This window comes from Lepidochelys olivacea (assembly GCF_965140295.1).
Source record: "Lepidochelys olivacea isolate rLepOli2 genome assembly, chromosome: 6".
NCBI lineage: Eukaryota > Metazoa > Chordata > Testudines > Cheloniidae > Lepidochelys > Lepidochelys olivacea.
Window position 1 is genome coordinate 104,536,593 of NC_140416.1, and position 23,318 is coordinate 104,559,910.

The 23,318-nt window shown below is 43.1% G+C and overlaps 1 protein-coding gene across 7 annotated transcripts in view; it reads right to left on the minus strand.

The window, feature by feature from the left end:
- BCL11B (BCL11 transcription factor B) overlaps positions 1 to 15,224 on the minus strand; it is a 101,823-nt gene extending 86,599 nt beyond the window's left edge. For 2 of the 7 annotated variants that reach the window (XM_084631494.1, XM_084631490.1), the window contains exons 1-2: positions 14,392 to 15,224; positions 214 to 579 (exon numbers count right to left, since the gene is read on the minus strand). In XM_084631494.1, coding sequence (XP_084487620.1) covers positions 214 to 579; positions 14,392 to 14,449 — 424 coding nt within the window. In that variant the 5' untranslated portion in view covers positions 14,450 to 15,224. Of the gene's footprint in view, positions 1 to 213; positions 583 to 12,802; positions 12,857 to 14,391 lie in introns of those variants that run through there. The other 5 variants (XM_084631493.1, XM_084631489.1, XM_084631491.1 and 2 more) reach the window with 4 other exon arrangements.
- Between the last annotated feature and the right edge of the window lie 8,094 nt (positions 15,225 to 23,318).

The following is a 23,318-nucleotide window of genomic DNA, read 5'->3' on the forward strand; positions in this document are numbered from 1 at the left end:
TCGTTTCTCACTGACAGCTGGCCCTTCACAGAAAGGTATTGCCATATTAAAAAACTGGTCAATATTATTGCCACAGCCCTGACTAGTGAGGTTGCTCCAGGCAAATGGCTCCTATAAAAACCTGCTATTGAAGACTTCGTTTCATAGCACTTTCTAGAGGGCTTGCTTTAAAAGATTACCTAGGTAGTGGATTGAGTGTAAAACATGCTGTACCTGCAATGTTCTCCTGCTTGGGGCAAATTCCTTTTGTAGGCGTGAGAAGACGGTCTTCTTCATCGGGTGTGACTTGGATCCCGATTTCCACTGGCTCTGACACTTTCCTGAGCTCGGAGCGGGAGGAGGGGGGAGGGCTGCTCTTATCCAGGCTCTTTTCATAGCAGACACCACCAGTGCCATTGCACTGTTTCTTCTTGTGCTCTATAAAAACCAAGATGTCTCCCAGGGGGAAGTTCATCTGACACTGTCCACAGGTTAACAAATCGGGGTCTGTCCCACCTGGGGTGATGCTGATGCCACCCGGCTCCGCTATTGCCAGGCTCTCATCTTCGTCGGCAAGCACCGTTTCCACATGGTCAGCCTCTGCTTTACATGGACAAGAAGAAAGAGGGAAAGGGGGTGGGGAGGAGAGAGAGATTGGTTTGAATGTTCATAGAATCTGAATGATGCACCATGAGGTCAGCCAAAACAGCCTGGTTGCATCTTTCTTTTCTTTTCCATATCTTCCTCCCCTCCCCAAAATGATTTCAATATATTTTGCAACCAAGACTGTCTGTGAAACAAAATGATAGGCTGACCTGACGTAGCTTTACTGACAGCTCCTTCTAACTGCTGCCAGCATCGCAATAATATCAGCAAAGAGCCATTTTGCAATGCTCAAGTTTCGTTCTGAAAGGGTTACTTTTTTGTCCCATCTTCTCATTCCTACTGCATCTCCCTGCCATCCAGCACAGGCCCAGTCCAGCAATCCTTATACACTCAAAACTCTCACTTGACTACCATGGGTGTTTGGGTGCTTTGAGGAATTCACGGTTGGGCTCCCTATGGCACACACAAATAGCACTTATCCAAACACATAGACAGCAGCAAGGCTAAGTGGCAGCCAAATAGCACTAGTTACATTAACCTACTCATGTGAGTAAGGTGATATGGCCTGTGGTGACAAGTCAGGGACTTTTCAAAAGCATTTGCAAAGAGAGAGAGAGAGAGAAAGAGAGAGAGAGAGAAACTCACTTATTTCCATGTAGGAATATTAGCTGGACTTTAAATCTTCTGATCATTATTCTACTACCAAATTTCAGTATGGTTCTACAGGTTACAGAACGTTTTCTTATTAAGTTGATAGAGAATTAAAGTGTGTGGGTTCAAATAATTACTTTAAAACTTTCAGCCTCAGAAAATATTTCTTTATCGGATCACCCAAGTCAGTTTCAAAGGAACATGTAATTTCTATTAGTTTCATAATCAATCACTAAGTATTCTAAGCTAATTAATACATCTAAAATAATTGTAGTTCACAAACCACTTCTAGAGCAAAATGTTTTGTTTTGTTTGTTCTACAGCCGAACTGACAAATCCCACAAACCTTAGTCTTTACTCAGGCAAAAATCTCCACTGACTTTTACCTGAGGGAGTTTTACCTAAGAAAGGAGTATAGGATTTGGCCCAAACAGTACACAGGGAACTAGCAGTATGTAAATCAGCAAGTAGAGAGACAACATCATTGAACCTGGAGTAGGGAATAGTAAGGAAAAAGTTCTACATTAGCATCAGTGCTTTGTTTTTCAGTTTCCTGGAGAAGGGAAGGCGTGCAAATCTCTCAAAGCAGTGGGCAAACAGCATGTCATAATATAGAATTGGATCCTCCTCCCTTGAAGTCAACGGGAGTTTTGCCCAGATATATAGCAAGCTGCAGAAAAAGTATACAAAAAGGGATGAAGGAACAGGGGAAACATGCTTTATAACTAGGAAGTTATTGAACATTCTGAGCCACAGAAAAAGTTTAGAGGAGGCTTCTCCCCTGCCTCCACCTTACAAGATAAACTGCTGATTAGTACCTCCACCAGCTGTATCGCAAGTTGCATCAGGTTGCAACAACCAGCTCAGAGCAGTGGTTCTCAGCCAGGGTGGGGGACGTCAACTCATCTAGATATTTCCCTAGTTTTACAACAGGCTACGTAAAAAGTACTAGCGAAGTCGGTACAAACTAAGATTTCATACAGACAATGACTTGTTTATATTGCTCTATATACCATACACTGAAATGTTAGCACAATATTTATATTCCAATTGATTTACTTTACGATTATGGTAAAAATGAGAAAGTAAGCCATTTTTCAGTAATAGTGCGCTGAGACACTTTTGTATTTTTATGACTGATTTTGTAAGCAAGTAGTTTTTCTCATGAGGTGTAACTTGGGGTACACCAGACAAATCAGACTCCTGAAAGGGGTACAGTAGACAGGAAAGGTTGAGAGCCACTGGCTTAGAGTATGCAAAATGAGAACAAATACTGTGCTTCGTATATCTACAGTAGTAAGAGCAGGACTAGCATCCTATGAAACAAAAATGTCTGAGCAAGTCACATCCTATTGACAGAAGATATATATTGTAGGGCTCTGAATTTACTAACTTATAACAAAATAAATCTACAAGGTAACTAAACTCTAGGCATAATACACATTCTGAAAACCATTAATTACTTCCCCCCCTTAATCTAAGTTTAAAAGGAGTTTGAAGACAATGCTACATAATTAATTTACCAATTTATTTTCTGAAAAGATGCTATGCCATAGTGAATATGTAATCATAACCCTGTGCTGAACAAAGATTGCTGGGGAGAGAGTGAATTTCTGTGAACAGCATGTCAGAATGCAAAAGATAATTATTTAGTGCTTCTGTTCCCATTAATGATCTAACATTGAGCAATATTGTTTATATTGAAGAAAGATTGCACCTTTAATTACCAATTGCATATATATAATTTTAGAGCCAAACGAAAAGGACTGTGAAAAAGATCTTTAAGAAATATGTGTACCATTTCTGGCTAGAATTCTTATAAATGGGAGCAGAGTGTCAAAATATTAAAACACAGACACACTAAAGGGAGATGGGACAAAGACCTGCAAAAGACAAAATAAAAATGAGAGCTGAATTGAATTAAGGAAAAGTGGTAGGGAGGGGGGGAAATGCCTGTTACCAGGTTCATATAACATCCCTGTTCAGCTTTCAGATTAAATATGCCTCTCAAATTACAAAGGTTTAACTCTGGTATATGTAACTGATAAATAAAAACACATATGGATCTCAACTTTATTATCTTTTTGATGTATAGGATTTTTTTCCCCTGCTGTTTCAGAAAATATAGCAAATCTTCTTCATTTGATAAGGGTTCTGACTATGCTTGGGTGGAAAAGACGAAGTATCTTTTAGTTGTTAGCTGCTAAAATTTTTCAAAATTCCTTCTTTTCAATTCAACAATAAATCTGAATATTAGTTACGTCCACATATGTCTGTTCATTTATACTCTATCTCTTTTTCCAAGGATTCTGCACTGGTATTTTTTAAAGTAACATCTGGTATTCTTTCATATTTTGGCAGTCTTCACGTTACAGAAAATCAACTTTTCATTTTCTGGGTGCACTAAACCCTCGTGATCAGTAGTAATTGGGTTCCAAAGTATTCAAAGATTCTCACTCAACTGTATTTCTGATTTTAGTTTAACAAATCGTCCGGAACAAGATCGGTATCGTAGCTATCAATCCAAAGCGATGTAAGACACACACACACAGCTTTCTACGGGGCCTGGAAATGGTCACAAAATAATGTCAGGCAAAACACTGACTATATCTTCAAATGCGTTTTATCCCAATCAATTTGCATATTAATTTTTTACTCAGAAAAGAACAAAAAAAGCTTCCTCTCAACAAAGATAAGCCACTAAAACCCTATATTCAAATAGCATTACAGGACAGATGTAAACTCACAAAGGTAAGGACAGAAAAGGCTACACATCCAGCCTTAACTTATGTGCCAAGCTTGGACAACACCACAAATAAAGTCCTCCACCATTTAAGATCCCTGCAGTTTCAACTGGGCAGTTTAGGCCAGACTCTGAATGAAAACTCTGACTCTGCTTGTGGGTTTAAAATGAGACGCTCCTTCGCATTATTTGAACTTCGCTTTCTGTGGTTTCATTTCTGTTGCTGGGCTGCTGGGTTTCACCATTCATTTTTTGTTTGTTCTTTTCCCCCTAATTTTTATTTATTTAAAATAGAATGTTAAAAAGGAGGAAAAGCTGAACCACAAAAAAGAGAAAGGAACTAAAAAACGCCTGCTGCCCTCACATGGAAAAGGGCAAAGTGAAAACTAATTGCTTCCAGCCAGGTGGGTTAAGGTGTGCCCAGCCTCTCACCACACCCCGATGCATTCTCCAAGCAACCCGTCAGTAATCGCTCACGGGGAATATTGTGATCCATGGAGCAGAGATGGTGTCCAAAGTGGGAACCCTCCGAAACTGGTGTCATTCAATGGTTTCATGTGCTTAGACAATGTTCATTCACAGCACTGTATTTGTCAGACTCCTAGCGGAATCTCTAAGCACTGTTACTATCTATCGCACCAATCTGCATTAAAAATAAAGTTTTTTTTCATCCAAGACTGCAACGGCTCTATCACAATACCACTGACACGACACTTTTTAGCACGGTGGCACCATTACAGCATTTATACACATGTGTATATTATGCAACACACAATATTAAAATTACTACACTTGCAATGGTTTCTGACTTTCAGATGCTTCAAGCTCATTCATAATACCAAGAGAGCTTCAGCTACTACACCCAGGGCCTGATCCAAAGGCTCTGGAACTCAATGGAAAGACTTCCCACTGGGCTTTGGATGAGGCCTATAATAGGGAATGTTACATTTCTTTCTATATTTTAGTTGTACTTAAGTACTAAAAATACAAAAGAACCCAAAAGCAATAAACTGCCCTTCTTCTTATTTTCCCTCCCTTATCATACAGCATAAAACATAAGATATGTTAATATATTTTATTTTGTTTAAAGAAGTGGGAGAGAAAAAACTGATCACGGAACAAGGTTCTGCATGTCAAATTTCTTCCCCATGAATCGTTTCTACAGCTCAGTTGCAAACCCATAAAAGCAGAGGTTGATGGAAACACGCCACAGCCTTCACTATAGAGGCGCTAGCAGGTACCCCAATTGCCATGGGTACTGTAAGATCGGTTACCATGTAAATCTTCCACAGTCCCAGATGAGCAGAGCACAGATTAACCAGATCTGACTGCGACTTGCCAGCTGCACCCCATCTACAGGGAAATTCTACCTTCAAGGGTATGGCAAACACTCCCTCCTGCCTATGCCCCATGTACGTGGAGTTACCAGCTGCATGATCCATGTGACAGTCATTGCACTGAAACCCAGGCAACTCTACAGTGCTTTGAAACCAAATCCCTACTTTTAATGTTTTACCCTCATCCTGGTAAAAAGGCACAAAGGAAAGACTGGGCCCTCAAAGAAGTGGATTTCAACCTGGGGTCCGCAAACTATGTCAAACAGATCCGAGAAAGGTAGTCATAACCATAAAACAGTGGTTTACCACCTGTGGACCACGGACCCCTGGGGGTCCACAGACTATGCCTAAGATTTCCAAAGGGATCTGCACCTCCATTCAAAATTTTTTAGAGGTCCGCAAATGAAAAAAGGTTGAAAACCACTGCCTTAAGGTGTTACCCACAAACTAGACTTTAGAATGATGTCCCACTGACAACACCTGCATGTCACTCTTATTGTAATATCATTGCACTTATAGAAATAGAGCAGACAACACACACTGGCTAGGTTATCGGAAGCACCCAGTGTCATGATTTTACCTGCTTACAACTAATACTTTGGAAAGCAAAGTCTTCATCTCCTCACCATCCAAAGTCTAGCAATAACCTGCATACAGATTATTTTCATCTTCGCAGCTGTGAATTGCAGTGTTTAGATATTGTATGATGTCTAAATTGCACTAACATCACCCTCAGCAGCACTGGCTGGTTTTAGCTGCCATCAATATTTAATTTTTCTGATCCACACGATTAAAGATCAATTCTTCATAAAAAGAAAGCTGAGGATGGATTAGTAAAGAGAAAAACAACAGCAACGGGGAATAAAGCTCTACTGACAGAGAGACTCATATTTTTGTATTACTTTTAAGTGAACCTCATGCCTGTGAAAAGTCCATGATGACAGCCCAAGAGATTCAAATTCTCCACTTATCCACAGAACAGCAAAGGCAGCAGCTGTATGAGCTTCCCCAAGCTGCCCAGCCAATATTCCTCAACCTTGACCTGAAGGGACAATCTCTGGGTGTAGAGGACAGTTTAGTCTCTTTGGCCCATTCAGTCTGCTAAGACAGTCACACAAGCATGCCAATTAGTTCCAACTGTGGTAGAGAGGGGCGTTTTTTGCTATGATATGAACACCTGTCCACTAGGTACTGGACAGAGATCCCTGCTTCACATAGCCCACTGCACAGCCTTCAGATGTTAATGATTTTTGATCACTAGACAGCACAGGGACTAGTATGCGGGGAGGGGAGAAGGGAATAACCCATTTAGATCTAATGCATTAGCAAACAGAACACACAGCTGTGAGTTTCAGGGCTCTTCTGCAACACAGTACATCAAACACCTATTTCAGAAGTATCCTGAACCTCTCAGAGCGCAGCTTAACCCTCAGTCCACACCTGAGACAGAACAAACCTCTCTGCCACGGCAGAAAATGTAATAAGGATTGCATTATAAGAAAAATGCAAATGGAAATGAAATAGTAATAACAATGAAAATACCAAACAAAACAAAAGCCAGGCATATCCAAATGCGTACTTGAATCTTGGGCATTTCTCAGATGTAATTTAATCAGAAGCTACACACACATAATGTTACAGAAAGGGGTGATGTATGCTTTCCTAAATAAACTAGATGCTCTTGAAAAAAAAATATTCACTGCTACTGAGAGCCTAAAATGCATCGGTTCTTTTACAGACCACAAAAGCTGTAAATCTTTACAGATAAAACAGGGATTGTGATGATGTGATGTAAAAGCATTCTTTGTTCCCAAGTGAATAGATTTGTTTTATTTAAAACTAAACACACATACAAAAAAGAAACTGGATACACAAAAGAAAAGAAAAAAAAACTGTACTGAGGTACAATCTTTTAACTGTATTGGAAAAGAATCCCTGAATTACAGACACTTAACAAAATATTTAAAAAGCATGGTCGAAATTAGGTATTTTGTTTCCCGTGTGGATTTAAACAAACAGCTATATTGTCTTTTAAAATTTCAGTCTCCAAAGGGGTTGTGTTCTGAATGAGGCATAAATCACTGTTACTCGTATACAACTTTCTCGAGCCATTTTTTTGACTTTCATTGAAGCATATTCATTACAACATTCAATGAATTTATGGCTTATGCCAGTGGCTTAGTGGAAGGGGTCATAAAAAAGTTAGGTAAACTAGTGATTTTTTATTCTCCCCCTTAACTTTGGATTCCCTTTTTATAATGTGCTGTCTAGTACTGAGTCTCTGGAAAGTACCCTGGGCACATAACAGCACACACACAAATTATCAGCTGCTTCAGACTAAAAAAAATTGAATTTCTTCCATTGAGGCAACTACACAAAAGACTTGCATATGTCAAAAATACAGAACTCAGTCCCTGTGAATGCCATACCATTAATCAAATCCCCGATCTGGTGTCACTTTTGCCCGTAAAATGATGGTATTCTTCTAACCCCCTCCATTGGCGCGTGCCTGCGATGCGTGAAGTGCGTCCCTCTGCTTTAATTTGTTTTCGAATAGCCTGCTTTAGGCATTTTTTATATATTCCTTGGGGAAAGCTGCTGCTGCTTAGAGCTCTATCAAGGGGATACGGTATAGGCTAGGCAACAGCTTTTTGGGGAGGAAAGCAGCGAGCAAATTTAACTGATGTTTAGAAGCTGTAACTTACTCTGAATACACAACTGCCTTTGAGGGTGCAAAGGAACAGTGCGCAGTGTGCAGCCTGCATAGACACATTTTATGAAAGTAAATAAACATGAAAGAGGAAGGTAATGTGGTAGCAGCAGCTGAATGAATCATACATTTATCAATGCTTCACACAGTTATTGATGTCTTTTTCCCCCCTCATAACAAAGATATATATAAATCTATCCGCATAGAACAGCGGCACACACTTCGCAAGGCGCTTTTATGGCACCCGTAACTTTACTGTGCAGCATGATTCAGCCCCAAAAGGCAGCTTACTTTTCCTCTAGCCTTCTCTGAGGCTACCCGACTCTTAACCTTGAAAGACCAAATGCTACAGACAATTCTAACTCAATGTGTTGGGCCCGGAGAACCAAAGAGGACTGCTGCGTTGCAGAACAACCACCAAAAGGAGAAACTGCTCAGCGGAAGTCGAGAGCCATTTTGGTTGTAGTAAGTCTCTTCAGCGAGACTTTTTAAAACGTCTTTCAATCTCAGAGGGTTTCTACCCAACTATTATGTATGTGGGGGAAGGGGGGGGAGGGGGGATGTATTATGTCTCTTAGTAAAAATTTACAGTCGTGGAATTGAAGCAAAGCCACAAACAGCAAAGTTTGAGGTTTCTGCAGAAAAGGTTTTCCCAGAGCTGGAGAATGGTAGCATCATCAGTGTTTGAGCCACTGTGCTCTTCATCTTCCAGGTCTGTCAAATGAGCTGGCTGCTGTCATCCAACTAGCTCAATTCAAACATTAAATGAAGTAGAGAAATCATCAGATAAATTGCTGGCCCTCTGTACTCAAGAGTGAAGGCTTTTTCTACAGTTGATGACAGCCCTGATCTTTTGTCTGACCTAATTTATTTCTCTTTCAGGTTAGAATAAAACACTCTTTCCTGTCACGGGATAACCTCCACCCACATATTGTGCCCGAAAATAAGAATAAGTCATTGCTATGTTAACAAAACTATAACTTGATGAATTTCTCGGACTTGGTGAGGTAAACTTTATATCCTAACATCCAATGATCAAAGCTTTCTATGCGTATGCCATTAAATTATATGTTTGGGCAAGAAAGTTTCCCACTGAAGTCTATCAACAATGCACAGGCAAACTAAAACAGTGAATGGTAGAAGCCCTGTATATTAGCCTATCGCTCATTCCCCGGAAAGTTTTAAACGTTGTATATGACTTGTGTTTATTTCTTTAGGGAAAGACGTATTTTTATTTACAGGAACTGCAGCCTGTATGTTAAAAGGACTCAAGGATCAAAAGCAATACAAGCTATCCCCAAAATTTGATACAATCAAGTGGGATTTCAAGCTTTATGACATGTAAGCACATACAATTGTATGAACGTGCATGTGCATTTTTAATGTACACAGTCTTCTTCTCTATCTAATATTCGCTGTATGCTTATACATACGCTGGAAGCAGATAAATAGATGCACAGGTCTTTTTACAATGAATCCATACCTATGGCTATCATCAGCCTGGTCACTATCTGACAAAAACAAACTGAGAATTTAAAGATTATATGTTGATGATAAAAAGCACTGTTAAAAACTTGTTTTAATTAAAGACTTCTAACTGCAGGAATCCGTTAATCAGTCATGATTTGTTTAAAAATAGATTTATCTAACTTGCAATCCCACTCATCGAATACCATATAGATCTTTGCATAAAAATCAATACTTCAACTTTACACTTAAAATATTTTGCAGCAACATAAACTGCCTCAGATACAGCTATTATTTCCCAAGCTATTGTATCCCACCCACCAGTACTAGAGTACTGGATGATTCAAACCATAATCTACTATGATACAGGCTATGAGCTCCCCCTAGTTGTCAACACATGTCACTTAAACCCAGAGGGCACAACTGAGACTTGCAATTCAACTAAAAGCCAGCAAAGTTTATTTTGGAAAGTATTTTGTAACAACAAACAATCCACAGCGCAAAGCAATCTAGATAGGAAATGTGAAAGGGAAATAAATGCCTTTTGCAAAGCATTTTTAAACAAAAAGATTACGCTAAAAGCAAACAGTTCTGATAAAAACAACAGAATAGGTGTCAATGGAAGTCAGTCATTGATATCTATAATTTGCACTATTTTACCTAGCACACACTCATCTAAATCATAATTATTGTCAGATATGTCACAAGACATCCTTTTGTTCAACATAGCAAGATACATTTTGCCCTAGACAAGGATTCAACAAACCATTATTATTAACACAGCCATGTAGGAAAATCTTAGACTTGTTTGCTAAATGTTTAAATAAGCTTGACAAAATATTCTCTGTATTTGTCTACCAACGAAACAACATGAAACACTTTCTAATCTATCGTACAGCTATTTAAATCACTAAGCAAATCAAGCGAAAACTAGGAAGCAATACAGATTCATAATACACAGCCACAACATCTTGGCTTTTTAAAATATGGTATTTTTTAAAGCCAGGAAGGCTATGAAAATGAACTGTTTTTATCTCATGAGTAAATTATGAATAAATTTAAATAAAACGCATCCCAGAGACTGATAAAGAACATATCTTTTGTATTGTCTTATTTAAAGCTGTCATGTAACATGTCTTTAAAAAACACATTATGCTTTTGTATGCACAGCTATGCGGGTATTAAGAAAAATGCAGCCATCTCCAAAAATCATTTCCTAGCTAATTCTTTAGTAATATCTTACATTCTCAATGTGTGACACTAGGTGAAATTGTTTTCTTTGACAGCAAAAAGCACATTAATTGCAGCAAATCTACATGCATCTTAAGTGGAGTTCTTTGCACTTAGAAGCATTTTGCAAAACTTTTATGTACTAGAAATTTTATTAGTTTTTTCTTTTGCTTAAATTACTTTGACAACATACGAATTGATAGGGTAAATTATTAATATTCTTAGGGAACCTGTTGACCAGTTATGGAAGAAATCTCATTGGGGAACTCTAGTTCTCTATCTGGAATTTTACCCTTTTACTGTGCTTTTCTCCTCCATATTTTCTACTGTTTTATTAATTTTGCTTATTTTGCCTTATTCTGCAAAACTGGTAGAAGCAGGCTTTTCACATAGAGTCTCTTTCACATTTCCTTCAACTCCAAAATATAGTTCAGGTTTTAAAACACATTTCTCTAGTTTAAAAATTGCTAAACTGAAAAATAAGCAGTTAAACCAAAATAATCATTCTTGATCTGGAGCAGTTCTACAGCATATCATCATCTCTTCTGTATAATACCTTTTTTTCACTTTGTCTATAAATTTAACTAGCTTGGGTACAAGTTTTTTGTCTCCATCACTGGATAAAGGTCCAGACTTTTGTTTTAAATTTTTCTCTTATTTGCATTGCAAGTATATCTATTGCAACACTGTCTGAGGAACCTAGAGAATGGCAAATAGGCCACTCAATTTTGAAGATTATCAATAATAATAATTGTTCCAATTTTGGAATAAACAAATATTTTATATATATTGCAGCCTGCTTATCTGCATTCACTATCTAAATGTTTCTTTGAACACCAACGTGAAACCCAATAAATACCAGTGGAACAGTGTCAGAAAAGCTGCCTCAATGGAAGAAATTCCGTTTTTGGTTTTTTGTTTGGTTTTTTTTTTTGGCCTGTCACAGGACTCCCATCCACCCTGCAAACCATTTCTCCTGACGTATGCCAAAAAGGCAGAGCTAAACATCAAAAATATGCATCTCAGTCAACAATATCAAATTCATTCCGGGTTGTTGTTTTGGTTATTAGCTTAGGCTTTCCCCCTCCCCCCAGCTACTCTCCAAACTCTCCTTTTCACAGGACAGACACTGGCTCTTTAATAATGAATTAAAGCTTCCTGAAAACTGGTAGGACTACTCCTGTCTGGCAAAGCACCCTTCTGAAAGTCTGCAGCTTAGGCTCAGTGTATGTGTGCTAAAATGCCCGCATTTCCTGCTTCCCTCCGCCCCCCCAGTTGATACCTTTATTTTTTTCTGCCACTATTCAATATGCATCCTGATTTCTCCGCCAGCTTCCTCAGGATGGAGAGATAGATAAATACAAGAGGGGAGGGAGGGAAACTGCATGCAGCTTTGCCTTCCATTCCTCGCAGGCTCCCCTCCAAACCCATTGTGCCCGCTGCTTCTTGGAACCCCTATTAATGATTCCCTGTCTCATTATATCCTTTCAAATAAGGCGATATGAAAACAAGATGAAATTGAAGAGCGAACCTACCTGGCTCCCCTCCCTCCCCCCCAAAAATATGTTTCGCCCTTTTAAGCAAATTCAAACGTACGCAACAAACCAGATTATCCACACAGTCCACGGCCCCTTTCAAAACCAAATATCTCCTTGCAAATGAGACAGAAAATAAGTAGTACAAATTGCAATAGGTGATGCAGATGGTTTTAAAAATCAACAATCACCCTCCCCCCACAAAAAAAGAAAATGCAATTTCCAAACCAGATGTTTGGGTGTTTTTAAATGCAAATAACAAAAGGGGGGGAGGAGAGTCACCTTTTTTATGGGCATGCAAATCTGGTTGCAAAATAACAATGAAAAATAACAATGAATTAAAAACACCCGGCCCCGAAAAAGAGTCAAATATCAGATGCATCCTCATTTTGTTGCACCAGGTGCTGGTTGCGGGGGGGGAGGGGGGAAATGGGGGTTAAAAAAAAGAAGTAACCAGATGAGCTAAAAAAAATAAGAAATTGAAATTTCAGAAGGCAAACGCCACCCAAAATATCTAATAAAAAAAGTTCCAATAAATTCTTACAAACAAAAATGTATCAGCTGTAACAAAGGAGAGATCGCAACCACCAAATGCTCCTGGCAGATGGCTTCTATTCTTGGTTTTCAGGGGAGGGGAGACTCTCGTATATATTTATTTATTTATTTATTTATTTATTTAAATTTTTTAAAATATAACATAAATATTCGGATTTGCAGCGTTAGAGACTCAGCCCTTGGCTTGCTCCATGCGCAACACTCCTTTAAAAGCAAGTTCGGGACTTATTTTGTTGTTGCTGTTTGCTTGTTATTTGGCTACATTTTTTCCCCCACCTCAGACGGTGGGATTTCGGAGAGCCATGCAAGGGAAAAGCCTGCCTGCAATCTTCACTGCACCTAGAAGAGGTTTGATTTTTACTGCACTAAAACTGTGCATGGAGAATTAGGGAAATAAACGCTAAAAACGGGGGTGGGAGGGGAAGAGAACGTGCCCAGAGAAGGTGCAATTGCAGCCGCTTCTGTAGCACGCGCGCACACACAGCTACACACAAACTGCGCTGTCCCCCGGATCTTCGTAGAGATTGTTACACCTTATTATCTTCTCTTTCTTTTACAATGGGAGCTTTTGCAAAGTGCAGCTCTCACGCCTGCCCGGGCTTTTGTGTGGCGGGGGCGGGGGGGGGGTTCCCAGCGTGGACCTAAAGCTCCTGCTTCATTGTGATTGTGACTATTAATTATTATTATTATTATTGTTATTTGCTGCAGCTGAATCCTCGTGGGGTACTTCTCCCCACCCTCCCCCCCTTGCAAATTGGGTCCTGGCTCTCGCCGGCCCGCTGGTTGCCATGCCTGGGTCGGTGGCCGGTTTCCTCGCGGAGGGGCAGGAGCCCCCTCCCGTGCCTTGGCACCTGGGCAGCTCCTTCCGTACGGGGCATGGGGAGGACAGCCTCCTTCCCAGCTACCTGGAGCCTGACAAGCGTTTCGGGCGGCCGCTGCTCTCCCCTCCGCCTTCGCCTCCCCCAGCCCCCATCCCAAGGGCTGCCCCGGTCGCCAGCCCCCCAGCCGGCGATCTTCCCGCATCGTGCCGGGGACGGTCCCGGCTTCGCCTCCCGGGGCGCGCCGGCCAAGAGGGGCTCCCCGGCGGCAAGCTCCGTGGGGTCGTCCCCCCCCCCCCACTCCGTCCTCCCGCCGCTCTCCTTCACTGCCCGCCTTTCCCCCCCTCCCCCCTCCGGCTCCCCTTGCCCGCATTTCCCCCGGCCGGCTGTCACACCGCCGCGTGTGCTCGCCAACTTTCCCCGGCTCTTCCCGCTGCAGCCAGCACGCGCGCTTTGCAAACCAAAACACCGAGACCCCACCGCCAGCTCCTTCCCCGGCCCCTTCTCTGCCCCACGCCGCCTGCCACCTCCCTCCCGCACCGCCACAGCCTGCAAATTCACGGCAAACTTTGGTTTTCTCGAGTTCCCCCCTCCTCCCATCCACACACACCCTCCCCCCTTTAATTCCCTTCTCCTCTCCTCTCCCCCCCCCCCTTCTCTTTCTGGCTCTAAAGTGACTTACTAGACTTGGCTTTTCCTGGACTTTTCCCCCCTTTTGAGCCTTGATTTCTGATCGTTCTTGTTTCAAGTTCAAACTTACGTGTGATAATCTCTCTTTGTGACAAGTGCTGCGGGTTTCCCTGCTTGCGACGGGACATTGCCCTGGCATTTACACTGGCATCGCCCGGAGAGCTGTACTGGGTTGGGGGGGATGTGTGGGGGAGTGGATCTTCCTCCTCTTTTTTTCGTTCACTCTTTCGTCTTCTTCTTTATTGATTTCTTCTTCTTTTTAAAAAATAAAATGGAGACAAGAAAAGCCCTCTTTTTTTTTGTTGTTCTGGTGCACTGGGTGGGATATCCCCCTGAATTAAAAAAAGATCATCATCAGGAAAAACTCTTTCTTTTTCCTCTCTCTCTCTCTCTCTCTCACTGTCTTTTCTCCACTGCTTCTGCCACTTGGACTTCCAAATCTCTTCTTGAACTTAGGAGGATTTGCACCAACAGTGACACTTTCTCTCTCTCTCTCTCTCTCTCTCTCTCTCTCTCTCTCTCTCTCTCTCCAGAGTGCTTGGCAAATTGGCAAGTGCACTTCTTCCACCAGGAGGGTAAAAAATCAGGATTTTTTTTTTAAGTACAGAAGGGGGATTGCCCACACACACAAAAATGCCCCCAAAAATATTTTTTTCAGAGATTGACCCTTGCTGGGTTTTTTTAAAGGGGTAGCCAAAACTGTGTCTCCTCTTTCCCAGTTCAAGTGGCTCTGCTTTGCCCAAGTGCTTTTGGATTGCCAATGCCTCTGCACCACTTTGCACTGCTCCCCCTCGCCTGGCACTGGGACTGGAAGGAAGAAAGCCCCCAGTGCAGCTGGGTTGGTGCTGGCTATTACTATTATATATTGCAATGTGAAGATGGCGGAGTCCTGGTTCTCTGGGAGCGCTCTGTCTCTCTATGGCTGGGGCTGCCTCTGTACAATGGGATAAAATTCAAGTTCAAGTGCGGACGTGACGTTTAATCTGCACTAGAGACAAAAAGACCCAGAGAGTAGGAGCACTGGGGGCGACTAGCGGTGGCTTTTTAACATTGTACCCTGCAAGAGAACAAGAAACACACACACACACAAACTAAAGCACATGCACGGATTGGGAGCAGCTCCGGGCTTTGTGCCTTGCCTCCTTCCCCGGCACGCCGAGTGCCGGCGAAATAATAATGATCAATAATCACCATCGTGATAAACAATAATCATTCAAACTGAACTCCCCCCTAGCCTGTTCTAAGTGACCTGTCTGTGCTGAGACCAGCGCCCGGGGGGCTGGGGAGCTGAGGGTCTAGCGGGTGGTGCGCCGCGGCTGGGGACTCACTGTGGGAGTGACTTGGGGATCTCCCTGGGGCAAAGTGCCTGGAGTGGACTTCAATCGGCCAGGGGGTTATGGCAGGCGGCGTGGCACCGCCGCCCGGGCGAAGAGAGGTCAGGAGCGGAGCGGCCAGCCCAGGGCGACGCAGGCAGCGGGGCTGAGGCGGGGGTCCTGGCGGAGTGATCGTCCCGCTCTGTTATTAATGATGGCATAGGATCTCCATGGTCCGGGCTCGAGGCTGGGTCTTGCTTCGTTGTGGTCCATTTCTAGGATCACTGGCGTAAAGGGCTGGGGCGGGCTCCTCTTTCCTTCAGACGGCACCGCAGGTACCCAGCTGCAGGCACATCCCCACTGTATTTCAAACAGTTTGTCACTAACACAAATATCTGTGTGGGCTGGGGAGAGATTTGGTCTCCCTGATCTACGAGTGAGGCGACCGGGGAACTACAGGGAAACACAGCGAGAGACTCATTTTGCCTCTCTCACGCACTCACACCTCTCCGGCCTTTGTTTGTGGCGATGGTGGTTGTTGGTGTGAAAATTCCTGACAGGGAAGAGCTTTGTGTGAGTTATTGGCACTCGCCCAAGACAGGGAGAATCCAGAGGCATTTAGATCACTGCGGGACAAGACACTGCATGTACTTTTCATTTGATTTCACAGGCAGGTAAATGCCCGGCTGAGTGCGCTTCTAACTTTAAGATTCTTGGAAACCAACTTTTCTTTCCCCGCCCTCTCCTTCTTCCCCTCTTCCCCGCCCCCGTATTTCCCCTGTTTTCCCCCACCCCAGAAAAGCAAACTGTTCGTTGCGAAGTGCTTTTCAGCACTAGGTCTGGACAGAGCGAGGGACGTGTGGGGGGCGCACTTTGAAGCCAAATAGGGGGAGTACAGTGAAAGCCAAGAAAAATCATCAGCCTTCCCTCTGAGCACGCTGGGCAGGACATTCCGCATTCGTGTCATTCGCTTTCTACGCTGAATGAATATTGTTGTGTGTGAAGTCGCAGGGGAGCCTTAGGGGACCAAAATTCATCTCCGTGCCCTTAATCTGCTTGGAGCAGAATTTGGCTAACCAGCTACACTCGCCTCCTCCAGGAACTGTCGGGAAATCTGCCTCCCCCTACAGAGAGAGAGACCCTCTCAGATCTATGATTTCTCCTTCGTCAGCCCCACTCTCTCCATAGACCCTAGTTCTGACCTGGGGATGTCACATGGGGAAAGCCAAGGAAATCCCACCACCAGGCCTGGGGATGGGTTTTGTGGGCGGACACAGGGCCAACCTTGCCTTGTCCTCTTCTCCCTGGCTCGGCCATCGTTCTCCGTTAATAGCAACTCTGGAAAAGACAGTTCACCCCCTAGCACGAGTTGCCTAGATTCTTTCTGGCGTTTGTTTGTTTTGCTTTACAGGGTCCTACAAAGAAAATTAACATTGTGATTGTAACACAACTCGCAGCGGCTGGGCGGGAATTCAGAGATCCTCTGGCTGCTTTACATACACACACACACACCCCAACACACACGGAGCCCTGGCAAAAAGTTGTGCAAACAATCGGGTGAGAAATGGGGAGCACAGCAAGGGCCTGAGTTGGAGAAAGGTCCCAGGTAGCCTGCAACTGGAGAGAGGGGAGGGAAAATGCCTTCCGCGGAACCTGGGCTGGGGGAGCAGCAGTGTCCCCTCCTGTGCCTTTCAGGGGATCTTTTGCTGAACCATTCTTCCTGCAGCTCCACCCCCGTTCTGCCTAAAGCTTGAAAAGCACCAGCCCCACCTGGTGTCAGCATGATGGATGCCACAGGCGTCGGTTGTAGCCTTTCCAGGAATGCAGCTGAAAGTCCCAAGAAAAGACAAAAAAAGCAACAAATAAAGTTTAAAATATTTCTACCGGCTCTCTCTCTCTCTCTCTCTCTCTCTCTCTCTCTCTCTCTCTCTTACACACACACACACACACACACACTGCACTTCATGCATTTCTAGATACTTGAGTCATATTTCTACGGCCATTTCCTATAAGGGTTCGCTTTCATTAATTCCAAGAAGAGTCTTTCTTTCTTTCTTTCTTTCTTTCTTTCTTTCTTTCTTTCTTTCTTTCTTTCTTTCTTTCTTTCTCAGTCCCTCCATGTCCCCCCACACACACACACACACACATATCCTTGCACTTTGCTTGGCGTGGCAAACAGGCTTTGAGTGTGTGACTCTCATACAAAACGTGTCTCGCGATTCTGGGGGAAGCATTTGCAAACCCACTGGCTGCTCCTGGTGTAAAGGTGCAGCGCGAATGGCGTTACTGGCAGCCAGGGGAGTGGGGTGGGTGCAAAGTCCATCTCGCCTTACTTTGGCCGCTTTCAGATCGTTGTAGGAAGCTGCACGTACCTAAAGCAAGCCTTATCAGGAAGTTCCTGGGCATCATTTGTTGATTCACCACTGTCTTACAGTGGGCATTCAAATCAAAGATAAGGACACATAAATGATTGACCATGCTGCGTTCCCTTATTGCGTCTAATGGTTCAGCCTGGGGTGGACGCGGTCTTTCTTCCTTTGAAGTGAGATCAGGACTAGTGTAAGAGCTGGCCTTGTCTTACACACAGCTTATCTGAACTATTTTTTTAAAGCCTGCCTTCTTTTCCACCTCCTTCTAAAATATATCGCAATAGAGGAAAAAATTCCAAAGTGATTTTTCAGTCTCCTCTTTTCTCCCGTCTGGCACTTGTGATCATTAGCACTGAAAGCTGTTAATGTCTTGTCTCACAGCTCCCCCTTTAGTCTCTTTGCTCTCCCTGTCTCGCGTTCAAAGCCAGATCAATAGCAGTCTCTTTCTAACCTTGACCTATCCCTCGACCCCGCCTCCATCTGCAGCTGGCCCACTGTTTTGTTTTCCCTCTCTGTCGATATCCAAGTCACAGTCGGTGACAGCAGACAAACAAGAGGGGCTTGCTTCTCTCTGGGGGCTAGCTGAACTGCCCCCCCCCAACTCCCTTCCCCCAGGCGGCCAGCCACAATAGCGCTATGGTCAGAGGATTTCTGTCCCACTGATTATTTTACTGCTTTGTCCAAGTTCCTTTTCTCTTCGCTCTCTCCCCCCATCGCACTGGTTTAACGCATAACAAAAACACGCACGCAAACATTAAAGCTAGGAAAGGCAGCTAACAAAAAGGAACCAGAACAATAATTGAAAAAAGAAGCGCTGTCTTTGTACAGGCTTTAAAGATGTTAGTTTCTTTATTTTAAACTAGAAACAGAGCCAAACAAAAATCCTGCCCCAACGTGCTGATCATTCTGCTCCTATTATAACATGGATCATAACAAATCGCTCTCACTCAGTAATATCTTCTTTAAGGGAAAACAAACCAATGCAGTTTTAAATATTCGATTTTATTCTATATGCAACAAGGCATGGCGATTGAAGAGCTTTGGGCATGCATACGTGGTTTAGCTTCTGAGTTTCTTCCCCCCCCCCCACCTTTTTTTTTTAAAGCATGTGATGTCTTCTGCTGAAATTTGGCGTGGGTATAAATAACTGTAACTTCAGTGTAAAAAGAGGAACTCCCAATATTCTTGCAAGAGGATGAGATGAATCTGTCACTTGGACGCATTTTAAATCCGTTTCCACGCTCTCCCTTTTGGCCAAACAACTTTTCAGCAGAATAACAATTTCTGCAGCAGATTCTGTCTGGTGTGACTTTAGGTTTATTCACTTGAAAAGCTCGTGCTAAGTTAGGAGTAAATGGTTTTCTATACAGATCTGGGCAGAGGGGGGGGGGGAATCAACCTTAGCTTAAACAAGTCTACTCGTTGCTTTGAAAGTGGTGGTGTTTGTGAAAAGGAGTATAAATACAGGGCATTGATCCGATCGGCTTAGTTAGCCGCTCTGCCTTGAGAGGACATATAGAAACACAGGATCTAATTAGATCATATTTACATACATATTAATAAAGCTCCCGTGGTGACAGCTCTGCCTTCACATATTGTACAAGTATTTCTATGAGGTCTCATTTCAGATCCATTACAAAAAAAAAAAGAAAGATAAGAGGTCTTTGGGGCTTCCTTGTATGTTTGTCTGCAATGGTTTTACACCATTCTGAAAATTAGCTAATTGTAGCACCAAATTTGTGGGTGATATAATAACTCGACATGTGTATATATATATATTTGTAGCATCTCACTTTGCAGCAGTAAACGGGGCTGCAAAACATCAATCAGGGGAGCAGTTTGGTGGGTCTCTTTCATTTGTGGCGTTGTTAGCCATTAATATGAGAGAGGGAGAGCATCGTTAAATCACCTTACTTCCTTTGTCGTGAGTGAGGTAGGATGAGCCTTAGGTGGGAACCCTGGTGTATTTCAGACTGTCAGTCAAATGAACGCTGAGGAGGATGAGGCATTATCTGCTACCACTCCTCAGACCTCTTGCCAGAGAGCCACAAGGGATGCAAAGTTCGCTCTTTCTTTAGACTTGGCGGTGTCCCACTTTTTGTCTCCGTCACTTGCTGACCTCTTCGGGACCAGATTTGGGAAGTAACATTCCGGCAACATTGTCATCCCCAGTGCTCTGCCCCTTGGCCTTTCCAGCTGAGCTCTGTGCCCCCAGCCTCCTTCCGAACAGTCACTGAGTGACAGCTGAAATGTGGGGGCCCGATCCTGCCCCCCTCCCGCATCAAGGGGCGGGGAGGGGGAGGGGGGAAAGCCACGCAACCCCAAACAAACCAACGAAGAAAAACCCACCCATCTCAGTCTGGAGCAGACGGGAGCGTTGCTTTAAGTGAGGGTTGCAGAATGGGGCCCTCCGCGTCTGTGGGAGGCATGTCCCTGCAGACACAACGGCAGCCTGCTTGGATCTTGGACCCAAGCACTGAATGGTCGATGCTGCCGCCCCCCCCGCCCCCGTGAGGGCAGTGGCAAAACTTCCACTGACTTGAAAGGGGGTAGGATAGGTGTGACCGAGTGCCTCTTTTGCTAACCAGAAAGGCAGCTCCTTTTCTGTCTCTCCTACTTAGGGTTTTTGTTTGTGTGTGTGTTTTTTTTCTGTACCACTTTCCAGGCAAAAGCAATACAACGTGTATTATGGGATGAACTACAGGGAGTGTGTGTGGGGGGGGCACTTTCTCTCCCCCCCCCCCCCACACACACACACAATGAAAGGGACTCAGTGCGTGAAGCACGAGAAGATGCCACTTGGGTTCCTTCATGCCATGAAATGAACGCCCGGGTTTCCGAATCTAACTGAAACCCAAAGAACAAGGGGGGCCGGTAAAGTTCTCCGTTGTGTGTGTGTGGGGGGGGGGGGGTATCAGCAGAGCTGGCGTGCTCGCTCTTGCTCATGAATGCAAGGCAGGGATTGCTGCTTGTGTCTCTGCAAAGCGCTGCGCATTAAGTGCCATGGCTCCAGGGAATAGATCGAGGACAGATACGCTGTGAGGTCCCGCTGCTGCACTTGGGCACAACTGTGCGAAAAGCTGGGACGCGATTAGAGACGGGCTGGTGTCTTCCCGGCGAGAGCCCGTTTAAAAAAGTTGTCCCGTGATGTAACTATATCGCACATTATCTCGGTTGGGAGGCGCACTCGGGACTCCGTTTGCAGGGGGCGGGAGGGAATCCCTCCTCAACCCGGCACTGGCAGGTTTCAGAGTAGCAGCCGTGTTAGTCCGTATCCACAAAAAGAACAGGAGGACTTGTGGCACCCTAGAGACTAACCAATTTATTTGAGCATGAGCTTTCCTGAGCGACAGCTCACTTCATCGGATGCATTCCTTGAAATTTGGGAAACAGAGCGATGCTCCTGTCGTCCTCTGCTTTCTAATGTTAGTTTCAATCAGCTTCCCCCAACCATGATTTCACGGGGATTTAAACTCCTTGGGATTGTTTGAAACAACAAAGGCCTCTAGGATATCGACTTGGCAATAAAATCTTCCACTTAAACTTATGACAGAAAACATTTCAGCCTGTCTCTCAAGGATCATGAAAATAGGACTGTGGACATTACAAAAGAAAGACATCTCATTTGTCTTTCTCTTGTATTCTCTAAAATCTCCCTGCTTTGTGGTCTTTAAATAGGGCAGATTTATGGTAATTCTTTTATCTTTTTTTTTTAACTTGGACAACTGAACTCAAACTGGCAAATTCATCAGCCTCTAGATTCAGTATAAACATCTGCAGCTTCATTATTCCTATCAACAATTAGGGAACTTAAAAGTGAGGATGTCTGGCCTGGGAGTGATTGTATATTGCACCCAAACTGCACATTCTTGTTCCTAAGGAGTGGAGCGATGTATGAAACATCAATGGGTTTAACACTTCAATATAAAGTTTGTGTTTCTTAATTGAAACTGATCAAATAATGGTACTTTCTTTTACAACCAAAAAGCGGGCATGTTTCATGCTAATAGGAAGTAGTAGTATTTTAGGAAACCAAGGAGCAGTGTCTGGGATTCCTTGTCACCCTTTTTTTCATGTGGGGCTGGATTCTGATCTCCCTTTACTGCAGTTTTCCACCAGGGTAACTCCATTGACTTACCAGAGTCCCTACTGATTTCTGGATCAGGTCTATGGCTTTTCCGGTTCCAATTTTACAATGTCTCCAAACACATTGTTTTTGCCTCCTGCTTGTGGTCTGTAGGTCAATGCCATAATAATAGATCTCCTGTTCCCCTCACCTCAGCTGACACTTTGAAATGTAATTTAGGATAATTAGGCAACCTCAGTGCCTGATGGACCAGAGGTTTGATAATACCATGGTAAAAGGACACAGTGATGCAAAGCTTTTACAGAACAGTAACTGGAGTCTTTTTTGAGCCAACTGTTCCACCTGGACCACACTACAAATTATTGTTTTCAATTACCACCTGTGTACTCCTTCCCATGCATCGTATTGATGTAAAATTACAACAACACTAGTATAAATAAGTTATGCTGCAGTAGTAAAATGGAAGAAATTTTGTTGTAGCAATTATGTTCAGCAAGATGACAAAATAAATTTCCAGTGCTGTGCTTGCAGTAACCTGGGGAATTTAAACCTCATAATTTCCATTCATTTCAGATAATTTGGAGTAATTTCTATATGTAATAACTCTGTAATGAAAAACACAGCGGTACTGAAGTGATTTCAACTCTGTTTTTTTTCCTATGGTATACATGGCCCAAAATAAATAATAAAAATAATATTTCCTTTTGTATGTGTTGAGTAATTCTCTCAGCAAAATCATAAACTAATACCAGGACTAAATCTCTGTCCATGAAATGAAAAATAAATTGAGTTAAAGAAAGTGAAAAAGTATGAAAGGCCTTGGATGTTTTATTGTGACTTTATTAAATTGTATCATCTCTATGCTCTATTGTATCCCCCAGGGTTACTGTTCCAGGGAAGGGCATACAGAAAGATGGGTACATGTCCCTAGTTCAAAAGGAGAGATGGTTGGAGCAAATATTTCTGAACATATTAAATTCAACACTTTAATTTGTAAAAATAGAAACTGGAACTTAAAAGAGAGAGGTGCAGGCATGTACAGGACAAAATAAATAGGTTGTTTGAGGCCATTGATTTTCATTAGTGTGTTGAATGGTAAATTACTTGGAAGGCTGCAAACAGGTGTACTCACTGAATATGTTCCAACACAAAGGATTCTCCTTTAATTAAAGACAAGAGAGACATTATTGAAGAGAGGGGTCGGTGTCCTACCTACAGTCATGACACA